Source organism: Etheostoma cragini, chromosome 19 (genome assembly GCF_013103735.1).
Source record: "Etheostoma cragini isolate CJK2018 chromosome 19, CSU_Ecrag_1.0, whole genome shotgun sequence".
Classification (NCBI taxonomy): Eukaryota; Metazoa; Chordata; class Actinopteri; order Perciformes; family Percidae; genus Etheostoma; species Etheostoma cragini.
The window spans coordinates 17,319,944-17,340,215 of NC_048425.1; the positions used below are offsets into that span (position 1 = coordinate 17,319,944).

A 20,272-nucleotide genomic window follows, 5' to 3' on the forward strand; every position below is an offset into this window, starting at 1 on the left:
GGTGGAAATTCAAAATTTCATGATAGCTTCCAAATCTGTGTTTCCATAGCAACTTGGCCTCACACTTCTATAATTCATGTTATCTTTTACTCATTGCATAGCATGTTACACTAGCGCCTACTCCTTATAGATTGACCCTGCTGAGTGTACCTAATACTGATTAATACATGTATTTACATGTAGCAGTGATGTGCTTGATACATGTTTGAAATAATAAATCCCGGATTTGTGTTTGCCGCACCCCCCCGCTGCATTACAAGTCCCCTGATACTGAAGTCGAGCACCAGTCCAGCTTTAACCTAGCGTTAGCTTTGGCTATGTTAGCATTGTGTCCAGTTGAACTCTAATGCATTCACAGTAGGAAACGTTGGACGTACACACACGCGTAAATCCTTTCATACAACTATTGCACACACCCACGGGCATCCTGTTTCCCCCCACAGCGGGAACATTAAGCCCAGAGGACCCCCCCCCCCGCCATCCACTCCTGCAACCACTGAGCCATATGGTCGATCACAGATTAAAAGGGTTGGTTGTCTATGCCTGCCCCACCCAGTGGATTACAGACCCACAGAGGGGGGGGGGGGGGGGGGGGGGGGGGGGGGGGGGGGGGGGGGGGGGGGGGGGGGGGGGGGGGGGGGGGGGGGGGGGGGGCAGGGGGTGGGATGGGAGAGGAGAGGAGGAGGGGAGGGGGGGAAGGGGGGGGGGGTTCTCTGGGCCTTGTGGAGCCATTGTTCAAACTGGTGATGACTTGAAGAAATTCTATTGCCTACTAGCACAAAGCCAGGTTTGACCTTTGTCTCTTTCCACCACACACACACACACACACACACACACATGGCCTAATTAGTTCAGGGCGTTAATTGAATGAGTGTTTCGGCAGATGATGGCTGTTTAGAGAGTTACATTAACGAGATTACATCCAGGAAAAGGTTAATGAAACTAAAATCGTTCAGTGGAATGCCAAGCTTAGTTGTGTGCAATACACACTATGGAGCAGTGTGTGTGTGTGTGTGTACCAAAGTATTTGTAGATTGTGGCTGCTAGTATTTGGCATGAATATGTGTGCACTACCTGCAAATTTAAACACATTTTTAAGCTAGGAAGTGTTAAGTGAACTCATCATGATTTGAAAATAGCACTAAATTAACTTTTTAACCCACCAGCCACTATGGCTTGTGGTTTTCCAAGACTACTAGCCAGTCAGCATTTCCCCTAGCCGCTATTTTATGGGAAATTACGTTTCATTTGAATAAAGTTGACTATGGTGTGCTACGGTCCACTTAACCCTCCTGTTGTCCTCGGGTCAAATTTGACCCCTTTAAAAAATGTCTATATCTGAAATATGGCTTTCTTTTTAACCAAATTACCACAATAAATTGATTGGATTCCATACAATCACTTAATCAGTTTAATTTCTGACAAAACTCATCTGTATGTTCCTCTGGTCTTAGCTAATAGTCAAAATAATTCATAAATTCAGCTTTTTTAACTAAAATATTAGGTATAATTGTATATAAATGACTGTTATTGACCATGAATTCCAAAAAGCAGTGATGCTGACAGGCTCAGATTAATATTCTAAGTGTCTGACAACATTATGGGAAAGATTTCTAAGCAGGTTGACCTTTCTGTTAAAGAGTTAGATCTTATTTTAAACTTACAAACAGCCACAAAATTGCATTTGCTCCACCCACCAGACTCCATGTAAATAAACAGCAATTTAAGCATTGCAAAATACACTATACAAGTCGTATGGAAAAGCCTTTTTGGGTCATCTTTCCACTTTTACAGCCATTACAACTCAACTTTTGGTTGAAATAAAACACATTATTTATTGATTAACATGTGAAAATATGCTCTATACACGCTAAAAGTGTGTTTTTTAGAGTGACATAACACTCTGGAAAATAGGCCCAGGCTGAGAGAAGAGGTTTGGTTGCCATTATACCCAATGTTAGGATGTATCTTTCTCTTTATGATGCAAAAAAATTGATGGCTCTTGCTTTTAGGTTTCTCTCCTTTTGACTATTGCAATGTTGTTGTTTTTTAAATTGGATAGATGGTTTTCAGTCCTATCCTTCAACTACAAAGCTTGGGATTTTGTCCCATATGGGAAACGTGATGACTATGTGCTTGTTGTGGGCAGTTTACATTCATTCATTCATAGAAAACTCCAATGTGGTTTCTGTGACTCAACAATGAGACGTCTTTCTAACGAGGCTAACATATTCAGTGAATGAGAATTGTTGCGACGATGTTTTAAACAGTGAGTGTATTGTGTCGGGACCTAGAAGAGTGCAAAGACAATGGGGACATTTACGTCCCTGATGTTATCAGACAGTGAATAAACAGCCTCTGACTGAGGATAAGACATGTGGACTGACATTAAGGGACGTCTGAAGCTTCTATTACACAGCATACCGTTACTTCTGGGAACAAATCAATCGCCGTGGAAAGGTCTGTGTGACTATAATTTTTATTCAGTCCAACTGAATCAATACAGCTGTGCTCTGGGGCTACAGTCTGACACAGATCCGCATTAGCTAAAGACCCTGCCTGCTTCCATTACATGTCCATGACATGGGGTAAATAGAGTAAAAAAAACTTGAAAAGTCCAAAAAAACTGTATGGGTCAACTCTTACAATGACCACCAGTACTCATATTTATATTTGTACATTGAATCCGTATATAGCCTATCAGACTTGCCATAACAATCCAAGACTTATGCCAAATTGGAAAAAAATTATTCAGTGTGGCCTTCTGTAATGTTCTTGCTAAAGGACAAAGTAGGGCTGGGCGATATTGAGAAAATCAAATATCACGATATTCTTGACCAAATACCTCAATGTCGATATTGCGATGATGTTGCATGGTTGACTAATAGTGGGTAAAGGTAGATCATAGAGCAGCTAGAACAGTCTGGTAAGCTCAGAAAATGACATCACTGTACTGTAATCCCTTACCATATTACAAAATATATCCAAAATCTAAGACGATATCGCGTCTCATATCGCGATATCGATACATCGATATATCGCCCAGCCCTAGGATAAAGCCATTCTTATTTATCCAAACAGTACACTTTTGGAGATCAGGGGAGCAGGTGTGAGCAGTTAAAAGGATGGCTTGGTTTACTGTCAGTGTAAAGGTCGCATGGAGGCAGGTTACACTGACCGCTGTATGGTAGTATTTCGCGTACAGCCCCTTTAAATCACTAGTATCTGTCCAGATCTATCTACATAGCATTTATTTTGCCCCTGTTTTGCAGGCCAGTGTAACAATATATTTAAAGTGCTTGATTTGACGTGTCAGTCCTTGCTTAGTGTCTGTGATGCCCCCCCCCCCCTCCTGCCAGCCCCTCCTGTTTTGGCATGCCGCCCAATGCCGACCACCCTCTCTCTGCTTTCCCTCCGCATGCATAGCTTGGCTGGTGGGTGTAAAAATAGCCGGGTTAGGGGGGTGTTGGTCAATGGTCAGAGAGTTGGAATTAGCATTGACTGTGCTGGCAGTAGTAGGGGACAGGAGCGCCGTTGAAAGCCAAAGGCAAGTGAGGTTTGCCTGGGACTGATTGGGTCGCCCCCCCATGGATGGTAAAGGTTTTTAGGGGGAGGGGAGCGGGAGTAGATTATCGGACTGATTAGAGGCACTCACTTAGATTCCTTTAGGTTCTGATGGGATAGCCTGGGCAGCATGGGCAACGCGGCCATGTGTAAGGTGTGCGGCTCGGACAAGGCCCTGAGGACTGCCGGGAGCCTGTCTAACCTGGACCAGAATGCTTTGCCAGACTTCTACTGTGTGGAGCATTTTCCCGTGCAGCCTCCAAGGATGCTGGTAAGGGGCAGTAGAGAACTAGGACCCCTGAAGTGTTCTTTTTAATTTAGTGTAGTTTTGGACGGATAAAAGAGGTTGTGAGTAACTTGTTTTTCAAAGCAGAAACTTTAAATCTGCAGTGATTTTCATTTCCGTCACAATCTTGATGGCAGGACTGTTTTTTCCATCTGTCAATGACAAGCTGCTCAACTTGCATGTAGCTGATACATTTTTCTGTTTTCACTGAAAGCATGGGTAAAGTACTTCTGGACTGATCCAATATTGATTTGTATCTTGCAATAAGCATTACCAGGTATAATTTGAAATAATAATGTATACTGTGTATTGATCCCCAGTTGGGAAATTACAATTTACACTCTGATTTTGTTAGCATCAGTACACACAGGCCTGCAAAACACACACATGCCCAGGACCTATTCATGCACAAATGGAGGGATGTCAGAGTGAGTGCCAGTGCTGGACCAGGGCCCTGAGCGGTTGGGGGCGTGGGGGGCGTGGGGGGGGGTACGGTGCCTTGCTTAAGAGCACCTGGCAGTGCCCAGGAGGTGAAGTGGCATCTCTCCAGCTACCAATCCACACTGCTTTGGGGCTTGAACCAGTTCCCAACCCCACTCGCTATATCTCTATCTATATGTTGTAATTGTGCATAGATACACAATTCAGGTGTTTATGGTTTAAAGGAGCTTGTGTGTGTGAAAGTGTGTGTGCGTTGGGGTGGGGTTTAGTCACCCCTCCTCACCCTTTAAAGGCCAGTGTGACATTTTTGCTCCTAAAGTATCCCCGCACAGCAGCATGTGGACTCTAGTGGCTAATTTGAAAAGCAATATAATGACTTTAGCGGCATGCCGCTGCAGGCATTACAAGACTAATGTAGGTTGGAGCTGAGTCTTAATTTATGGCTTTTTCCAGAGTTACAAAATGTGTCAGTGGCGCAACAGTATTTGGTTGTTTCTAAATAGAGTTTCCTGAGTTAGGTGACATGATTGTGACCGGTTTTGACCTGTCTTAATGCCTCGTTTGAAGATACTAGTTGGCAGTAGTCTAATTTATTTCAAATGTTCACGTAAACAGGTGCAGTTTTTGGCTGCTAATGTATGAGTTTGAAGTGCAAGTTTTGCAACAGTTTGGATTTATTGGATTTCATATAGTGCCAAGATGACCATGGCACATCATACATAAATACATGCACACACCGTCATCTCCAATGGTTTACCTGGTTTAATAAGCAATGAAGTGTCTGAGAGGTGGTCAAAATGTTAGCTTAAGGTGTTTGAAGTCATTTAGCTCTTTCTTAAATGCCAACCCTTTATCTTAGTATATTGTTTGACACAATTTGCAGTGACTCAAACATAACATGGTAATTCAGTAATGTGCCGGGGGCCCAAAACTTACCCTGGGAACAGTATGCTTTTAATGCGCCAAACTAATTCTCATGATCTTTTTGATGGCTCTTAGTGTTCTTTATTACCTGTCCAAGTAGTGCCTGTCCTAGTCTTTTTGTTTGTTTTATTTTTCAATTTTGTGAACGTTGTGATCTAAGACATTTGCTGCAATCACGTGGTGTTGAAAGAATTGGAAAACGGGGTTCCTTATTGGGAAATTTCACACTCTTAATGGTTAGATAGGGAAAGCATCGGTGGAAACCCAGATCCTTTGAATGAGTGCTCCCAGGACACGGACACCCATTTCCTGGATAAAAGTCTTTTGTTTTCTCCTTAACTTCTTCCGTGAGACGAACTCTGCTCCACTGCATAAAAATCCTGTGTTTTGGGGGCCACACATTGCCCCTGACCTCCTCCATACACATCTTATTCAGTCACCGTGGCTGACAGTAACAAATACGTGGAATACAAATACAAATTGCAGTACTTTTCGTAGCTATATGTACAAATGGTCCAACAAAAGATTTGAGTGTCCCTTTGAGTGTACCAAGCCCCTACTACATGCTAATTTCATACAGTATGTACTGCATATTAATGATAATCATTATAGAATACTGTTTTTTTTCAACTTACTCTGCAATTTCATCAGGAAATTGTTTGGTGCGAATCTAACTACAACTTTGGAAAGCTACCGCCAATCAAACTTTTCCTAAGATTTTACATTTTTTGTCCAAAGGTTCTTTTGAAGAGTTTGGCTAACACCTACAGCAAAATTATTTGAGCATTTAGCGGCTAAAGAGGCAAATATTTTTCATGGGACTTGGTGGCCATCAGATCAGAGCTCACAGGAAAGTAAATAATTGACTAATGTTCTTCATGTGGGCACAGCTATGACTCCAAATAAATGTTATAATTGCTCTGTAACTGCTGGACGTGTTAATATTCAAATGTCAAACATGTGTGTGTTAGATTCCATGTCTTCATGACCATAAGCCCCAGGAGGTCCGGGTGCTGGATGGGTCCTGGTTTGTTACTCTGGAAACCCAAACCCTAAACATCATGTTTCAACGGGTTCTCATGATATTGTATGAAATTTCATGCACACCAATTGGTACGATATCCTATGAAATTAGGCAACGGTGTCATGTGATGTCAGCTACAGAGCAGCGTGAATTGGCGGTCGTATTGGCGGCCGTTGCTAGTTGAGTTTAGCTGACAGAAGGTGACTTTGAGCTGGGGACAGGGCACCACGATGATGGTCCTTTATGTGGACCACAGTGGTCTCAGACAGCAGCAATGAATGTTGTGCATACATTAATACATACAAATAACAGGGCTTAACTTCTCATAGCTAGGTAGAAATGGCTTTAATTAACAACCTGATGAAGATTACAAAAATAGCTTTACTTGGACATTTTTGCCTTTAACTTTAAAATCAGACATCAGAATGGTCTGATAGTACCTGAGTGGCACCCTAGATATGTGTTGTCCCACCCAGAGTTGGAATGAACTTGGCTTAACAGGAAGATTCCTTTTTAAAGTAGTCTCAAAAAGAGTAAAACTATGGCTTTAACTAACAACCTGATGAAGAGTCCAAATATAGCTTTACTTGGACATTTTTGCCTTCAATTATAAAATCAGACATCAGAATGGTCTGATAGTATCTGAGTGGCACACTGGATATGTGTTGTCCCACCCCGAGTTGGAATGAACCTGGCATAACAGGAAGAATCCTTTTTAGAGTAGTCTGAAAGAGTAAAAATATGGCTTTAATTGACAACCTGATTAAGATTCCAAATATGGCTTTACTTGGACATTTATGCCTTTAATTTTAAAATCATACATAAGAATGGTCTGATAGCACCCAAGTGGCACACTGGATATGTGTTGTCTCACCTAGAGTTTGAATGAACCTGGCATAACCGGAAGAATCCTTTTGTAGTCTGAAAAAGAGTAAAAATATGGCTTTAATTAACAACCTGATGAAGATTCCAAATATGGCTTTACTTGGACATTTATGCCTTTAATTTTAAAGTCCTACATCAGAATGGTCTGATAGTACCTGAGTGGCACCCTAGATCTGTGGTGTCCCACCCAGAGTTGGAATGAACCTGGCTCAACAGGAAGAGTCCTTTTTAAAGTAGTCTCGAAAAGCTTCAATGTCCCCTGTCAAAATGTATTTATTACTGGATATAACTCAGTGACAGTCACTGTAGGGTCCAGATGGCTCTAACTGGCCAGTGTGTAGTAGTGTGAGGAGGAAGAGAAGGAGGAGGAGGAGGAGGAGGAGGAGTAGGTGATGACCCTGAGCTTCTCTCATCTGTTATGATGAAAGAGAGGAGAAACCCCAAAGTCAATTAAACAGCATAGCAGTGAAAAAACAGAGCTAAGCTCTAAGTGCTGACCTAGCCAAGGCAAAAGAGTTATTTACTTGACCAATAAATCCTTTTATGAGCTTCATTACAACAGTGAGCCTGTCCGAGTGAAGGTATTTGGCATATTGAGTCTTTGCCATGGTTTTGGTTGAGTACTACACACTGCAGGGCAAATAAACTCTTAAACAAGCTGACAGATGCACAATTGGGACATATCTTGTCCTCTTCTCTACGTTTAGACATCTAGCAAACACAGAGCAACTTTATCATTTGAGGGTTGTGCTGCGTCACATCACGTCAACGTGTATCCATGATCTTTTTAAACCATCCAGTTAATTTAATTATTAGCAGTCAATATAGCTTATGCACCCAAACTCTGCATACGCAACTTGGCATTTTCAAATTATCGGAAATGAAAGGAGAATGAGAGGTCTTCTGGCTGCAGTAACGCTAAGCTAACTTTTTTATTGGCTATATTAGCCCTCATGCACAACCTGGACTATGGTCATAACATCTACATCTTACATTTTATAACTTTTTATTTTCATATGTTACATAATGTTCTTATTTTCATTCACTCAGTCAGTTAATAGTTTATAGGTTATCACGTTTATATTTTATAGGCATAGTCAACATTTTCTCATGATCTACTGCACTGTTCACTTTTTCACTTTTGCACATCATCATTACACACAATAATAGAATAAACAATAGTATCTCATCTTATCGTTGCATTTTTGTGAGTGATTTTAAATTTTAGTTTACATTTTTTACATATAGAAATGTATATTTCATTTTAATTTTAATTTTAATTTTAAGGCATGTGTGACATATGTGTGTATGTTTGTTGTGTTGTGGTTGTCTTGCTACTGGATGCCTAAAATTTCCTTCGGGATGAATAAAGTATCTATCTATCTATCTATGTATCCATCTATCTATCTATCTAACAGCGTGTCCTGAGTATATTTATTATAATGAGAGAAATTAACATGATTATGACCGATTCTTTTGCCCCATAGTCACCAAAGTCAACATTGGACCCATTTTTCACAAGCCACATATCTCCAGATCTCCAGGTTTTCTTCCTCTTCCCTTTGGAAGAAACAATGGGAACATGATGTAAGACCTACGTTGGAAAAATTCTCCACACTGTGCCAACATGCGGTCTAGCTGATCCCAATTGCTAGCAACATCCAATCTGAGCATAGACATGGGACAGTTAATGTGTTCAGGCATGATCACATGCGCTCCCTCAACACAATGCATGCGTTCACACCAGAGTAGTGTGCACAGTATGTGCTGAGTATGGCTTGCATGCGAATGACACACTGATGTTAGTAGACAGTTCTAAAGGAAGCAATGCCCTTCATGTGCTTACTTTGCTAGCTCTGTTGCCATGGTTACCTTGTCTCCGTGGCAACTGGGAGGGGCAGGGATGCTCCCAGCCTGGGCACTGGTCCTTCGCTGTATGTGTGTAGGGGTGTGAGGGATTGGTTTGCATTATTGATAAAGCTCCGCGTGCACAGTGACTTTGTAAATGAATGTTTGATGTAGTGGTGTGGACGACAAGCTTCAGGGCTGGGCTTTGTCATGCTTGGCCGCCAGGTGTAATTTCGTCATGAAGTAATGTCTAGACTCAAGAAGAAACATAAGAAGCAACGTATTGTTTTTTAATCGACACATAGAAAAGATCCATATTATTTAGTCAGTGATCTTGGGGTTATTTGTTCCATTCTAAAATGTACCTGAAAGAAGAAGTTGATTTATTGACTTTTATGATTTATGTCTGTTCCTATTTATTGCAGACTCACCCCAACCATGACCTTTATGGAACTGTAGGCCTTTTACAACACTTCCCCATCAACGAGAGCGACTAACTGACAAAGTCCTTCTAACCAGGAGTTATGAAACATTTCTGTAGGAAGCTGTTTGCCACAATTCTCCCTTTCTCTTCAATGTTAAGTGTATTCCATTCAAAGGCCCACTTGTCTCAGAGTCCTGTTGGTCCATGTGTCACTATAGCAACCCGCCAGTTGCAGAATGATGATTAGTTCAAGGTCTTGCATAATGTGACTCGGCAGCTCTGGAGGGAATGGGAAGATATTTTCAGAAAGGCTTGACTGTGGTAATGGCTGCTTGGTGCAGTGCTGCTAGAAAACAATGCTAACCCTGTGAGAACATGCATTAGGCTGCTTGAATAAGTCTTCCCAGGCTTTGGTACAGTCCAGAACACGCTGCTTTCTAGTGTGGTGGGAAAAGACCAAAATGTCTTACGAGTGCTCAAGATTTTCCACATCCGGGCAGTGGACACGGCTGAACTCTCACTTGATTCGTTGAAGGTCTTTGACAGTGTCAATTGGCCATCTCTGTCTTGGTTGTGGATCTAAACCAATATATATCAATACAAGCGGCTGAAATGGGTTTCCTCAGGAGGGGGGCTGGCGTCTCCCTTAAAGATCGGGTGAGAAGCTCAGTCGTCCGAGAGGAGCTCGGAGTAGAGCTGCTGCTCCTTCATGTTGAAAGGAGCCAGTTGTTTGGTTCGGGCATCTGGTAAGGATGCCTCCTGGGCGCCACCCTAGGGAGGTTTTCCAGGCACGTCCAGGTGGGAGGAGGCCTCGGGGAAGACCCAGGACTAGGTGGAGCGATTATATCTCCAACCTGGCCTGGGAACGCCTCGGGATCCCCCAGTCAGAGCTGGTTGATGTGGCCCAGGAAGGGGAAGTTTGGGGTCCCCTACTGAAGCTCCTGCCCCTACGACCCGATACCGGATAAGCGGCTGAAGATGGATGGATGGACATTTTAATATCAATATTTCTGGGCTCACTGCAGAAATATTGACCAATGGTGTGGTCTCTCAACCTTTTAACATCTCTAGAAGTTCTCCTCTTGCAAAAGAGTCATTTGCTATAGCTGTGAGGAGACATAACAACCTTTATGGAATTTGAGAAGGTCTATCAACATGAGATACTGTAACACTAAAAAATCTGAAGTCTTATTGAAACAAAACATCTGCATATAAAGGTACATATTCAAAATCATCTATATTGTCCCTTATTCAATCCAAGGTGAAAACAAGCCATGGGTAATTTTGTTATATATTATCAAACACAGTATACTTGTCAACAGTATAAAAATGGTCCCTGAGGGGAATTCTACCAAACCTCGATTTGTAATCTTTTCCGTTATTGTATTTGACTTCAGCAGATTATACTGAGTATACAGACAGCCCTATATTGTATTTCAATTACTGTTGGGTTTGACACTTATTGTAAATATTTGAATGTTAACTCTTCTGGACACACTTCAGTCGTATTTGGGATAATGTCAACTTTAAACAAAAGCAAATCAGGATTTTGGATATGGGCTGTTAGGTTAAGGAAAGTTTAAGATATGTACAGAGAAAACAAAGTCCTCATGTCTTTTGCGTAAATATAAAACACATATGACATTGCACCAACTTTTTCTTTACTCTCTTCATCTTAAAACCTTTCATTACACATAGCATACATATATACAGACATATTACATATGTACATATGTCTGTACATCTGAAAACTTAGTTTGATGACATATACATATGCTATATCATGTTTCAAAACTACTGCTACTCCTGTTCTAATAGTAAAGTGAATGGTGTGAAACCTCTATAGGAGAGTTAGCAAGCATAGGACATTTTTATGCTAAGGGTTAAGTTTCATCGTTGTATGACTTGTTTGCTTTTGGGTTTAAAGAATACCTGGACAACATCACAAATCAAGTTCAGGTCTATTTTTATTTACACAGTGCCATTGTTAGCATGTTAGCACATGAGGTAATAGATCAAGTAAAAATTAAGGTTATTTTCTCACAGACTTCTTTAGAAACTGACTTTAAAACACTTCTGCATTGGCTTTCCTGACCAAGACGTTGTTGCTTAAGCATAACAGAGCGGTAGCAGATCTGGGACCAGCTGACCACCTGCCTCTTAATAGAATGTGCATAGTCTCGCAATGCCAGACCTATCTATGACCACAGCACTGCCGAGGAGGTTCTGTCAAGTCCACACAGCATTCTGGGATGGGGGAAAATGTACTCTGGTTCATTGGCATTTCTTTAAACAAATCACAATTGTCTTAGGCACAGGACAGAGCCCCAGTCCCTCTGCTAAATAGTCTCAGGAAGGAACTTGTTTTTGTGGAACGTGTAAGTTCAAAAGTATTTTTAGTCGTCAACGGGAAACTCCGATTGGACAGATAGTCTAGTTAGCTGTCTGGATTTACCCCGCAGAGATCTGAAGACCAGGTAACCATAGTCCTCAGATTGGACAGATGGTCTAGCTAGCTGTCTGGAGTTACCCTGCAGAGATCTGAGGACCAGGTAACCATAGTCCCCAGATCGGACAGATAGTCTAGCTAGCTGTCTGGATTTACCCTGCAGAGACCTGAGGACCAGGTAACCCTAGTCCTCGGATTGGACAGATAGTCTAGCTTGCTGTCTGGATTTACCCTGCAGAGACCTGAGGACCAGGTAACCATAGTCCTCAGATGTCGGTGCGTTTTAATATCTTTCCTATGCCTCCAAGACAGCCTGAGTCTGCACTGCATGCGTACATGTATACTGCAACATCTAATTCTAAAAGACTTAAAGTCTTCGCAGGTTGACTCTTGTTGTGCATTGGCATGAATTATGCACTATATGAAATGTAAACTGTTTTGTTAACTTGAAAACGTTTCTGTGTGCATTATGGACTATAGACTTCAAGGCGATGGTGGCTCTGTTGCAGAACGCCGTAGTGGTTGTGAGTGTGAGTGATGCAATGCAGTTCTCTGCAGCAGCCAGACAGCAGCGGACTGCAGGTCAGCCACGCACATCAGAGCAGGACTATTTGTAGACTTCAGTGCTCCAGTGACACTTCTCATTTCATACATCATGAGGGCTGATCTCTGCATTCGTTATGGAAAGTGATGCAGTGGGTGACTTAGTGAGAGACTGAGATAGGGGCGGACACACCAAAAGTACTCTAAAAACTGAAAAGGTTGAAAACAACAATGAACATTGCGCAAACTGGGCGGAAAGCCAATGAGTGACCATTCCTCAGCACACCTCCAGTGTGGTGCCACGCTATTATTGAATCTGACCTCTGACCTCCTGTTGGAAGGAGTAACGCAGCGTGAATGCGGGTAAAAAAAATATGCATCACACAGTGTATTTCCACTGGAGGAGCAGAGAGCTGAATGCGAGCCAGGATTTAGCTTTAGTGAAGGCACCAAGAGAATGCTGAATCATCGTCTTGGTCTGTTTCCAACTGCAGCTCACTCAGCCTCCAAAGACAAACAGGGTACATGTCCTTTCCAACGCTGGACACACACATTATCGGGCACTATGGAAACCTTTTAAGTCTAAATATGGGTACCCAGTTATTATTAATAATGATTTACACTGCTCAATGTCAACTAAGACTTTAGCCCTCCACAGAAGAATTAAAACATGTTCGTTACATAACCAGCATTAACACTGGAGATAAATACCTATATAAAATACTGCATGTATTTATAAAGTAAAGTATATTTCTAGAGCACATTTAAATACAGCTGAAGCTGACCTTTATACTAAGCAATGGTCTGTTGTACAGCAAATAACAGACCTTAGAATGGGGCGAGTGACCAATTAGTCAAATTTCAAGTTTTGTATTTAACAAGTAATAAATACAGACACATATACAGATATATATACATATATATTGTGTGCAATATTTAAGTCTCAGGACTTTTGATGCACCAAACATATACAAACTGTATATCTCTCTACTACTTTATATACAGTATATGTATCTCTTTTTTCTGCAATACTAACATTTATATTTTTATTTTTTATATTCTATATTTTATATTTTATATTTTGTGTTGACACTGTAAAAAGGTTGCGTAAACTGCACTTGTGTATAATGACAATAAAGGCATTCTATTCTATTCTATACAGTATTCATGTATATATATATGTACTGTACATGCTGTATTTTTATATATATAGTGTATGTACACATGAAGGTTCTGCACAGTGTATTCTGTTCCTAGAACAGCGCTCTACTGAACAGTGATTTCACATGTTGTTCCTAAATTGCTGGACCCATACGGGGGGGGGGGGGGGGTTGCAGCTCAGAGTGCTCCTATTACCGCTTAAACCACTGTTGCCTTCACTTTCCACATCTTTTCTCGCTCCTCTCCCACACCATGGTAATTCTTTCAGCTTCTTTTTTGTATACGTTGCTGTTACTTGGTATTGCTACCTCTGTCACAACTGCCTTCTGATACTGTTTTTTTAACACCACGATGTCCGGTTGGTTAACCATCTAAACATCTTAACCATTTCATAAGTCTGGAGCTGGAGGTCCCATGTGATCTTAAAGCTGTGTCATTCTTAGCCACCTTTGGAACTTTTCTCTTTAATCTTTATACATACGCTTCCACTTGACTCCATCTTCTGCAAACATGAAATCAGTTATGCAGATGATACACTGGCTTACATCTCAACATCTTTTCTACAATAGCACGTACAAGTATGATCTTAGGAAAATCTAAACTTGCAATGTCTTCTAATCTGTGTCTAGCTGTAGAACACGACCATACCTTTGTTATCAGCAAATCAAATCCCTGTAAGACCTGGGTAAAGCTGATTTAAAATACAGCCTTCAATGTCTTGACTAGGACCTTTGTTAACTGGTGTGATGAGAACATCCTTGACCTCAATGTGTCAAAAACAAAGTAGCTTATCAATGATTTTAGGAAAAAAACAATGTAAGCTAGCTCCATTCATAGTAAGGAGGTTGAGATTGTTGACTCACTATTTGGGAACAGTGTTTCAAATTTGATTGCTAAACGCCACCAATAGCGAGTCTGCTTACTGTTTTCTCATTGTTCTTAAGTTGAACTGAACTGTTTTCTCATTGCTTGTGTGTAAATTATTATTTTGGTCTGTAGACTGTTGATGAACGAGAGTTGAGACCTGCTTAAGGAAGCCTGCTAAACACCCTTAGTATGACCGTGCTACTATTTTCTTTTATGTAGTTGTTTATCTCACAGAGTGAATGCACAATACATTTTTTGCACCTACCTAAATGCTAATATACCATGGTTTACCCAGGGCAAAGGCTACCAGTTTTTGATGGTGTGCAGGTTCAATATCAATGATTTAAAACAAAACCTTAATATTACAATCTGAAAAAAACAAACACACTATTTTTCATTCACGGACTACATCATAATAACATGATTAATAACAAACAATTTATTGTTACAATACTTTTCCTACTGACCAATGCAGGCCAAAAAAAACATGGCATACTAGCTCAGGAACTGCAGCTCTGAGGATCCTTAAACCCCTTTGTCAAACTAAAATTAAAATGCATCCCGTTTGCCCGAACTTTTGACCAAGTTTTGTAGACTTAACGTAAAAGTCCCCCTTGTGGAACCTCCTGTTATAGAGCCAACATTACAGCTTGCTGGTTGTGTTTTGAGATTGTGAGTTGAGTTCTTTGAGCAAGAATGGGACTCATTCTGCCGAAGAGGCAAGATTATGTGATTACGATTCGTCACTGACAACCAATAACATACTGTAAATGTGGATTGGACAGTAGATCATTTCTGAAAATGTATTTCTCCTGTGTTTCTTTTAGTCGGACAGTAATACCAGTTTCCTGCGAGCGGCGAGAGCAGGGAACATCGACAAGGTTTTGGAATATCTGAAAGGGGGAGTGGACATCAGCACCTGCAATCAGGTAGGAGACAGATCACACAACATCATACACACACACACACACACAAATAGATTGTAGACGAAACCATACACTGTTGTTATTAGTGGACAAAGCATCTGGTTTGGCAAAGTGCTCTAAGTGCCTTACATCTGCATTATATCTGAAATCCAGCAGGGGAGAGCTCCTTACACCTGCAATCTATCTGAATTCCTGCAGGGGGAGACTCCTTAAACCTGAATTATATCCGATATCCAGCAGGGGGAGACTCCTTAAACCTGAATTATATCCGATATAACATAACATGCGTTTGCAAAAGGAGGTCTGTTTCTTTAAATGTCTGTGAGAACACATGCTCTGTCCATTAATATACAGTGTGTGTATGTGTAAAACACAATTACACATGCTGGGGGGGCTCCCCTACAAGCAATGTCAAGATGCTACTTTAATAAAGTTAACTACATCATCAGCAGCACATTTTGGCCACTTATCACCTATAAAGTTGCTAAAGCTAACATGTTAGTTAAAGCCAACAGTTGCCTATTTGCAGAGCCTGCAGACACAGCAACATCAGCTATAATTCGTGTCATGTTTGTGTCCAACTCATGGCCATTGTCCAATATTCTCTCTACTTTTAGCTCTGTTTTGGTCTCCACCAACTCCTGAGAAACCTATCTGTCTTTTTAGCTGCTAAATTCTCTACTGTGTTCAGGAAACAAGGTTGATGACAGCTTTTAAAGGCCAATATACACAAAAAAAATAAGCTGCAAAATGCTAAGATGCTCTGTAGAGCTGAGAGGAACAGTGACATCTTTCACATTACATGTAATTTGATATGTTTGCCTGGTATGTGCATCCAATAGTCCTTGCTATATATTTGGCAAAATATCCACAGAATGTAATATTTTAAGTGATCAGGCTTATTTTATACAGCCCTAGTCATTATCTAGTCTCCTCTAAGGCCATTAGCATTCCAACCATGGACAAGGGGATGTGGGGGGGCAGTGGAACCATGTAAACAGTTCTGTCCCGGCAACAGCCTCAGTAAACAAAAACCACATGGAGTGGACATTTAAGATTAGCTGTTGGCTCTGTGGTGTGTGAATACTTTGGTATCAGCTAATGTGGTAGGAATGATGTCGGCAATATCATCATTGAAGATATTTTCAGCTTCTGTGTTTGTTTTCCTCTCAAGCAACGTTTATGTTTGCATTGTATCTCAGTGGAGTAGAAGTATATTGACACGTTTAAAAAATGAATCAAAGTCACATATGATATATATCATATATATCGTATTACATACGTCAGTATTACATATGTCAGACACCTTCTAGTTAGATAATTGTTTTTAAAGCGTTATTATTAATCAGTTTGCCTTCCCAACTCATTATAATGACACTTGCATCAAGACACAAGAGCACATGGATTGGACATACCATGTGATAATGGGCCCATGACAGCCAAGATATATTTATTCTTTAGGCCCCTGTTGACCTCGGGTCAAATTGACCCATAGTCCTATATTAATGTAACCCAAAATAACATGATTGATTCCACCCAACGCTCTTTGGCAAGTACAAATCTCTGCTTTCATTAATTTTGGGGCGTCTTATTCAATTTTATAGCATTTGAAAACAAATGGAAGTGTTTTTAAAATAGTATTGAGTAAAAGTTGACATATTCCAGTCTGTGATTATCATCGACATCCATTCCTTTAATTTTAGTCTACATATTTCCTAATTTTGGCTTTTCTAACTCAAACATTAGGTATAATTTCCTCACATTTATTACGTTTAACACTACGTAACATTACGTTTTTAACTTTAGTTTACAGTTATTTTTGTAATTTAAGGTCAATAAACCTCATTTATAGGAAATTATACCTAATGTTTGAGTTAGCAGTTAGCAGTTAGCGGGGTTAGCATGGCAGCGTTAACCAGAACGGGCAATCTAGCTAAATAACTCAACATGAGCAGCTACACGAATGTTGAAATGACATAAAATGCCCTTGTAGGTGTGTAAAATTAGCTTGAAGCTAACGCCTACCTATTTAGGAAGAAATTAGCCAACTCAATGTCCTGTTGGGCTCCAAGCTGACTCCATCTTTCAAATACATCTCCAATATTTATCCGGGGTTTGATATAAACATGGCGTTTATTTAATGTCATGTAGAATCTATCTGTGCTGATCCTGATGGTGATAGTTTGTTTTCTGCTTTCATGGCTGTACTAATGTTACAGCTGTACCTGCTGGGTTTACATATTTTACTGATATATCTGGCAACCCGGCCTGGATGTTACACTGGGCAGCTGGTAACAACACAGGCCCAAACAAAACCAGACATCATCGGAAATAGGAGAAAATACTGCCATTACCATTGTTGTCAGAAATGACTATTTCAACTTAACATGTTTTCATAACATCGAAAGACATATTGGGGTCATTCTTGTATTTATTACAGTAAATACATTACATATTGGACCTTTAAAATAGCTTAAATAGACCAATTATATCTAAAAGCACTGATGCCTTTTAAATCAAGCACTAGAAAAACTTTTGTTATGAAATTAGTAATTGATTGAAATTTATAAGCTTTAGGGCACTTAAATGAAAAAGTAATGAAAAACAGGACGCAAAACTGATGAATCATAGTCCTCAGTGTGATGATGTGGAATCAGGGGACTTCTGGTTCTTCTTCTCTGGCCCTTATTTTTGCTATTAATAAAAACATTTTAAGTTTTCACGTCTTCTGAATACATAATGTATGAAAAAAGTCATATACACTGTATGCGGTCTACATACTGTATGTCATCACATACCAGATGTGAGAAATTTGACAGTGTCCCTATGGAGAAATAGTCAATAATCTTAGTTATGAACATTAATGACATTCTGAATTACACACATTTTTTTTTTTAGGTGCTAATGATGAAAGTGGCAAATGACCAAACCACCTAGCATCCTTCTTACCTTCGTCGGCGCCTTGACAGCCCCCCCCCACCCCCGTGGCTGGCTGCAGTATAGGTCAAAATTCCCTATAGACTAAATAATCTGCTGAATCCATTTTTCCCAAAGTTGATTTCTCTCATTTTCACATTTTCTTGCTTAAATTAGTTAGTTGATGCCATAGAAACTGGGTGAAAAGTCATGATTGACAGTTTTGAATGACTCTCAGTTGGCGGGGCGGGTTTATGAGCGGGACTTCGATACCACATCCCCCCCGCCAGATCTCTACTGGGCTGCAGACACCGAGAAATTCCTTGCCTTGCCTTTTTGGAAAGTCAGTTGTCAAATCGGAGCTTTGTAAGCTGGACTGAATGTGAGGAAGTTATCATTATACTTAATGAGCTAGCTACCTAGTCGCATTAATTATAGCAAACAGCTTTATTGATCGGGCTGTCCGGAAATTGAACTCTCTCCTCTGCACCCCCCCCCACACACACACACACACACACACATAGCATGTTTTTGCACAAATAATCTGGCCTTCGAAGTTACTGCTGTTAAATTTTCTTTATGAACCATCACAACCAACACATCATCTTTTGTTTTAATCTTGTTATCTTGTCTTGAAATATTGTTGCCGTTTACTGTTTTAGTGTTAAAAAGCTGAGTTGACTTTGCTTGATTTAATTAAAAATAGCGATCTGTAAATCCAAAAGATTAAGATAACATCGGAGAACTGTTAGGTCTTTGTAAATTATAGAGTGTGGTCTAGACCTACTCTATCTGCAAAGCGTCTCAAGATAACACTAGTTATAAATTGATACTGTAAATTAAATTGAATTGAAATTGAATTGAACCGAGGGTCAGCAGGGGATACCATAACTTCCCCCCCCCCCACCCACCCACCAGCCCCCCCATGGTTTCTGTCTAGTTATTCATCTCAGGAAAAAAAACATCCACCAGTCTGTTTGAAGTAGCACCTGTCCCTGTTCTCCCATCAAAGACCAGACAGCTATTTTTCCGCTGTGACAACTGCTTTTTTTGTCTCAAAGGGAGTTGGATGAAAAAGTTACATTTCAGATAAATATATGTATTCAAAATCAAAAAGTTATGTTGATAACTCATAATTTCTACTTAATGGACCATCTGTATTCAAAAGCTTGTTTTAGTATTTTCTTATGTTAATATGGAACATAATTGAAACGTAAATGTAATATATAAATGAACAACCTCCAGTTGTGCCATGACTCTCAGGGGCCCTATTCATCTTTGAACACCCCCCTCCCCCATGCCCTCCATTCACTAACCTCTTTATCACTCTCCATGCTTTGTACGCCCACGCTTGCATCCATCAAATCTGTTGCCTTATTCTGTCAGCCCACATGAACACAATCACTTAAGAGACCATTACCGATTATTTGTTAGCTCTATCACACTTGCAATGTTAAAACAATGCAAATCTAATAATTTAGCAGTGCTTGAGCCGTCCCAGAGGCAGTTATGATGAGAATAAATACCATCTCATCAGTGTAGTGAGTTATAATTAGCACCAGAGAAAAGTAAACACTGATGCCCATTAGTCATCAGGGAGTGTTCAAAGTCTTTCTAAAAGTACTGTTTAGGGTAAAGATTATCAACAGTTAGGAGGTGCTGTATAAAATGGTGTGCTCAAAACTCAAAGTGAAGCTAAACGTCTTTTTAACACCTTATTAATGACAGAGAAAAGAAAAACAGACATAAGATTATTTTTCAGTACAAGAAAATGCCAAGTAAGAACAATAAGTTCCCGAAGAAAGACAATTTGGTAACATCTGTATAAGAATGGTTGCTTATGGAAGTATTAACTATGTCACAGGCCAAGGAGACAGACAGAACTGAGGAACAGGGAGACCAGGGACAGTCAAGTGTAGAGTCTCGGTAAGGAACAGGGAGACCAGGGACAGTCAGGTGTAGAATCTCAGGTAAGGAACAGGGAGACCAGGGACAGTCAGGTGTAGAGTCTCAG

General features: G+C 40.4%; 1 protein-coding gene across 29 annotated transcripts in view; it reads left to right on the forward strand.

The window, feature by feature from the left end:
* Positions 1-20,272, forward strand: part of ank2b (ankyrin 2b, neuronal) — a 188,743-nt gene that overhangs the window by 92,495 nt on the left and 75,976 nt on the right. For 12 of the 29 annotated variants that reach the window (XM_034856379.1, XM_034856396.1, XM_034856391.1 and 9 more), the window contains exons 1-2: positions 3,604-3,835; positions 15,244-15,345. In XM_034856379.1, the coding sequence (XP_034712270.1) occupies positions 3,695-3,835; positions 15,244-15,345 (243 nt within the window). In that variant the 5' untranslated portion in view covers positions 3,604-3,694. Of the gene's footprint in view, positions 1-3,603; positions 3,836-15,243; positions 15,346-20,272 lie in introns of those variants that run through there. The other 17 variants (XM_034856397.1, XM_034856401.1, XM_034856402.1 and 14 more) reach the window with 5 other exon arrangements.